At 43.2% G+C, this 5469-nt stretch overlaps 1 protein-coding gene across 1 annotated transcript; it reads left to right on the plus strand.

Moving 5' to 3' along the window:
- Positions 1–1171: 1171 nt before the first annotated feature.
- LOC108982175 lies at positions 1172–5155 on the plus strand. Its single transcript, XM_035683740.1, has 2 exons — positions 1172–2765; positions 3015–5155. Exons 1-2 carry the CDS (start codon positions 1172–1174, stop codon positions 5153–5155), a joined length of 3735 nt encoding a protein of 1244 aa, XP_035539633.1.
- Positions 5156–5469: the final 314 nt, after the last annotated feature.

The following is a 5469-nucleotide window of genomic DNA, read 5'->3' on the forward strand; positions in this document are numbered from 1 at the left end:
GATGCCTCAGAGTAAGGGTAGCGGTGGATATCCATCAACCGCTTCTGAGAGGGAAATGGCTGATGCTAGGTGAAAAACAACATTGGATTTCCTTTAAATACGAAAGTTTACAAAGCTTTTGCTTCAAGTGTGGGGTGCTATTTCACAAAGGAAGGAGCTGCACAAGGCAGAGAGTCGAGCAACAAGGCGATGAACAAGTTTCATACCAATTTGGCCCCTGGTTACGAGGGCAACCCAGAAACACAAACATCTTTGACAGGCGTAGGTACGGTGGTGGTGGAGGTGGAAACCACCGCAAGGATGAACAACAAGGAGACAGGGATCGGGTTGCACGTGAAGAACCAAGGTGCAAGGGCAAAGCTCTCGAAGTGGAAGTTTTGGCGGGAAAGCAAGACACGTCCCTAGCGGAAAATGAGGAAGAAAAGAAGCAAGGGGTCCAATCCCAACCACCAGCAGAGGAAACAATAGTAGGAGTTGATCCTGTCCAGGGTAGCTACCTTGGGAACCAGCTACAAGATCAGCTGGAAGATCAATCCATTAAAGGCCTGCAGTCAACACACGTGCATGTGTCATCTTTCGGGTCTGACACACCAAAAAAGGACCTCATGTGCAAAGAAGGAAATTGGAACCCCACCTTTGATCATGGAAAGTGGGAAGTTTCAAAAAGGAAGGGGGTGGCTCCTACTAGGAGGTTTGATGTCCCTAGGCAGCGGGTTCCTAGGCAGCAGGATTCGGGACAAGAAAGGGAGTCATGCAAGTTGGCTAGCCCAAATGATCACGTGAAGCATGGTAGGGTTGACTTGGTAAGCACTGTCAGAAGGTGGAAAAGAAAGGCTCGGGAAAGAGACACTCATGAGGAAGGCAATGGTGATACCCCTCTGGTTGATACCCCTAACAGGTCAGGCAGAGTTTTCTACCAGAGGGGATGCAAGAGGAGGAAGACACATAGCAACTTGGTCTCAAAAAAGAGTAAAGGACTTGATGACACAAATGAAGACCCATTGGTTAAGGCAGAGGCTGGTCTCCAGCCCTGCCAAAATTAATGAGTATTTTGGTGTTGAACTGCCGAGGGCTTGGGAACCCTCGGTCAGTTTGTGTCCTTAGGAATTTATCTAAGGTAAAGTGCCCCTTGTTAGTTTTCCTTGTGGAAACTAAAAGCAGAACAAAAAGAATGGAAGGGATTAGGAGAACTTTAATGATGGATGGTTGCTTTGCAGTTGATTGTGTGGGACTAAGTGGTGGTATTGCTCTCCTATGGAAAGATAAATGGAATGTCAAATTAATTAATTACACTAGATGGCATATCAGTGCACTGATTCAGGAAGATGATTGTGGACCAACATGGCAATTTACTGGTTTTTATGGTCACCCAGATACTGGAAAAAGAAAAGGCAGTTGGCAACTTTTGAAAATGATCAAACCCTCTAGGCCCTTGGCCTGGCTGTGCTCTGGAGACTTCAATGAAATCCTTCACCAAAAGGAGAAAATGGGTGGAGCAAGCAGACCCTATAAACAAATTGAGGATTTTAGGAAAGCAGTTGAATTTTGTGGCCTTAATGACATTCACTCACAGGGACTAAGCTTTACATGGTCTAACAATAGGGCTGGCAGGGAATTCACAAAGGAAAAGATTGATAGAGCAATGGGAAACAAGGAATGGAATGATATTTTCAAACATAGCTCGTGCACTGCTCTTGCAGCAGTTAAATCTGACCATTCACCACTCCTCATTGAAACATGCAGAACAAGTCACAAGAGAAGGAAAAGAAGAGTGTGCTTCAGATACGAGATGGCATGGGAGTTAAAGGAAGAATGCCATAAGGTAGTCAGTGAGGCATGGAGGAGGGACAATAGATCAAGTTATGAGGACAGTGACCTGAGAAAACAACTAGATACTTGTCAACAGGAGCTGCTGGCTTGGGAGCAGAAAACAAAGAAGCAGCAGAACTTGAACATCACACAGGGATTACAAAGCATTGGGGATTTACAAGAATCTGGCTCAGGCAATCATCTTGCTTGCATGAAAAAGGCCCAAGAGGATGTGCTGTCTGCTATGACAGAAAATGATTTGAAGTGGCGCCAAAGGGCAAAGCAACACTGGCTCAAACATGGAGACAGGAACACTCGTTACTTTCATATGCAGGCAAGTCAGAGAAGAAAGATCAATCTTATTAAAAGGGTTGAGGACCCACTAGGGAGGACTGTAACTGAGCAAGCAGAGATTGGAGGTGTATTCACAGGTTTTTTCTATTCCCTTTTTGCCTCTACAAACCCCACTAATTTTGAAAACTGCCTATTTGCATTTGGATCCAAACTGGACTTAGAGATGCAGGCCTGGTTAATGACCCCCTTCACCAAAGAACATATTAAAGAAGCTATCTTTCAGATGAATCCACTAGGGTCCCCGGGCCCTGATGGATTCCCAGCTCAGTTCTACCAAAAGCATTGGGAGGTGGTGGGTGAGAAAGTGTGTAATTTTGCACTCAAAGTACTTAATCAAGGTGGTTCATTGAAGGAGGTTAATGATACTTTCATTACCCTCATTCCTAAGGTTAAAAACCCCAAGAGAGTTACTGATTTCAGGCCCATTAGTTTGTGTAATGTGATTTACAAAATTGTTTCCAAAACCATTGCCAACAGGCTGAAGGTTATTCTACCTAAACTCATCTCTCTCAACCAAAGTGCCTTTGTTCCCGGGAGACTCATTTCTGATAACACACTGGTAGCTTATGAGATCTTACATTCCATGAACTCAAGAATGAAAGGTAAAAGAGGATTTATGGCTTTGAAACTAGATATGAGTAAGGCATATGATAGGGTGGAATGGCAATTTGTGGAAGCTATTATGATCAAGATGGGGTTCCCTCCCCAGTGGATTTCTTTAATTCAAACCTGCCTCCAGTCCGTATCATATTCTATACTTGTAAATGGGGAGCCTCAAGAGTCCTTTTTGCCTTCAAGGGGCCTTAGGCAAGGGGACCCTTTATCCCCTTACCTTTTCATCTTATGTGCAGAAGCCCTCACAGCACTCTTAAACCAAGCTGATGCCTGTGGTGTCTTGACCCCTGTCCCTATTGGAAGAAGTCCAATATCAGTGAACCATCTTTTTTTTGCAGATGACAGCCTGCTCTTCTGCCAAGCTAAAGCTGAGGAACTCAGGCATGTGCTTAACATACTTGACATATATGAGAAGGCATCGGGACAGGTGATAAACAAAGACAAGTCCTCTATTTTCTTTAGTAGAAATACTGGCCAGGCAGCTCAACAACAAATTTTGGAGCTCACAGGGGTTAAATCATGTGGCACCTTTGATAAATACTTGGGACTTCCTGCTTTGGTGGGCAGAGCAAAGGTGGCATCCTTTCATACTCTTATTGATAGAACCTGGAGTCGAGTTTCCAACTGGAAAAACAAATACCTCTCTGTAGCAGGCAAGGAAGTCCTCCTCAAAGCAGTTCTTCAAGCCATTCCCACCTATGCTATGGGTATGTTCCTGATACCAATCTCCATCACCAACAAGCTAAATCAATTACTCAGGAAATTCTGGTGGGGCTTCAATGAAGATAGTTCCAAAATTCAATGGGTAAATTGGAAGCAACTCAGTCATAGCAAAGAAATGGGAGGTCTTGGTTTTCGAGATCTGAGGAGTTTCAACCTTGCTTTACTCTCTAAGCAAGGGTGGAGAATTTTACAAAATCCAAACTCCTTGGTGGGCAGGATCCTAAAGCAGAAGTATTTCAGCAAGGAAGGGTTGTTAGAAGCTAAAGTGGGGTCAGGGCCATCCTTTGCCTGGCGAGGCATTCATGCAGGGCTAAGCTTGTTAAAAGAAGGTCTCATATGGAGGGTGGGGAATGGCCAACATGTTAACATATGGTCAGATAAATGGCTACCCTTTTCACCTCCATATAAGATTCAGTCTATCCGAGAGGTGGATTGTTGGTGTGAAAAGGTTAGTGATCTGATTGACCCTCAAGTGCAGCAATGGAAGGAACCCCTCCTACAAGAGCTATTCACTCAACAAGAAATAGCTGATATTAAATCAATACCTATTAGCATGAGGGGGAGAGAAGACAAATTAGTGTGGCAATTCACTACAAATGGGCTCTATACTGTAAAGAGTGGGTACCATCTCAGTAAAGTTTTGGAGTGTGCTCAGGAAGGGGAGACCTCAGGTAAAGAAAAAGAAAAACAGGCTTGGAAAACTATATGGAAGCTAAGAGTAACCCCTGCTACCAAGATGTTCCTATGGAGAGCATGTAATGAGGCTTTACCTACTCTAGCAAACCTAAGAAGGAGGAAAGTGGTGGAACACAGTTCATGCTTGACCTGCAAGCAGGAGGCAGAAACCTCTGGACATGTTCTGTGGGGATGCATTGCTGCTAAAGATGTGTGGGGTCAGGGAGTGAAAAAGGTGCAAAAGCTATCCGTGCAAAGTGATCTGATCTTTGATATATGGTCCAGACTCGTTGAGATACTCAGTTTAGAGGAACTAGAAGAAGTGGCAGCAACTATGAGGGGCATATGGACTAGAAGGAACAATACTCTTCTCGGAAAAGAATTCAAACACCCAAATGCCCTCCACCAACTGGCCAAAACAGAACTGGTCTTATATAGGGAAGCTCTTGCAGAGGACATAGGGGCCAAACTCACAACTAATGCTGGGTTTCCAAGGTGGTCAAAGCCTGAGGAGGGGTTATTTAAAGTCAATTGGGATGCTGCTGTAAATCAAAAGGACAGGAAAATTGGAATTGGAGTCCTCATCAGAGATCACCATGGCCTTTTTATTGGAAGTTTACAGGCTCACAGAAATCTCAAAGGATCTTCTTTTGATGCTGAGGCATACGGTTTGCTCCTAGCTGCAGTTTTTTGCAAAGAGGTTGGAATTACACACTTTTGTCTGGAGGGTGATTCAAAGCAAGTGGTGGATTTATTGAAGAATTACACAAAGAATGGGAGTTTGGGTGGCTGCCTGGTAGAAGATGCAAGAGAGATTCTGAATTCATATGCTTGTTGGTCAGTTACACATACAAACCGAGAAGCTAATATGGCAGCACATCATCTAGCAAAAACGGCTTTTGTTTGCTCAGAGGATACCTATGCTTTTGAAACATGCCCCTCGCATATCCTACATATAGTCACAAAAGAAATGTTGTAGTGTTTCTTTTACTCGATTATGTTCCTGGAGTTTAATGTATTTGACATCTTTGATTAATGAGATCAGTTCTTTCATCAAAAAAAAAAAAAAATAGATGCCACCGATTTTTATAAGCTATTGACACATCCCACACGAATAACAAGGACGTGGCAGATACACTCATTTTATAATCTAGAGTGACAACTGAAGCTTGCGGCGATTGCTCTTTTTTTTCTTTTTCTTTTTCTTCTTCTTCTTCTTCTTTTTTTTTTTTTTTTTTTTTTGCTTTTGGTAGCATATATATATATATATATATATTAGCATCACAACTCACG

Source organism: Juglans regia, chromosome 12 (genome assembly GCF_001411555.2).
Source record: "Juglans regia cultivar Chandler chromosome 12, Walnut 2.0, whole genome shotgun sequence".
NCBI classification, from domain to species: domain Eukaryota; kingdom Viridiplantae; phylum Streptophyta; class Magnoliopsida; order Fagales; family Juglandaceae; genus Juglans; species Juglans regia.

Excerpts from the sequence above, each read along its gene's own strand:
- LOC108982175 (XM_035683740.1), top strand. The coding sequence starts at position 1,172 with ATGGAAGGGATTAGGAGAACTTTAATGATGGATGGTTGCTTTGCAGTT. Across the intron at positions 2,766-3,014 it reads CATGAACTCAAGAATGAAAG|AAGCCCTCACAGCACTCTTA; the intron begins GTAAAAGAGGAT and ends TCTTATGTGCAG.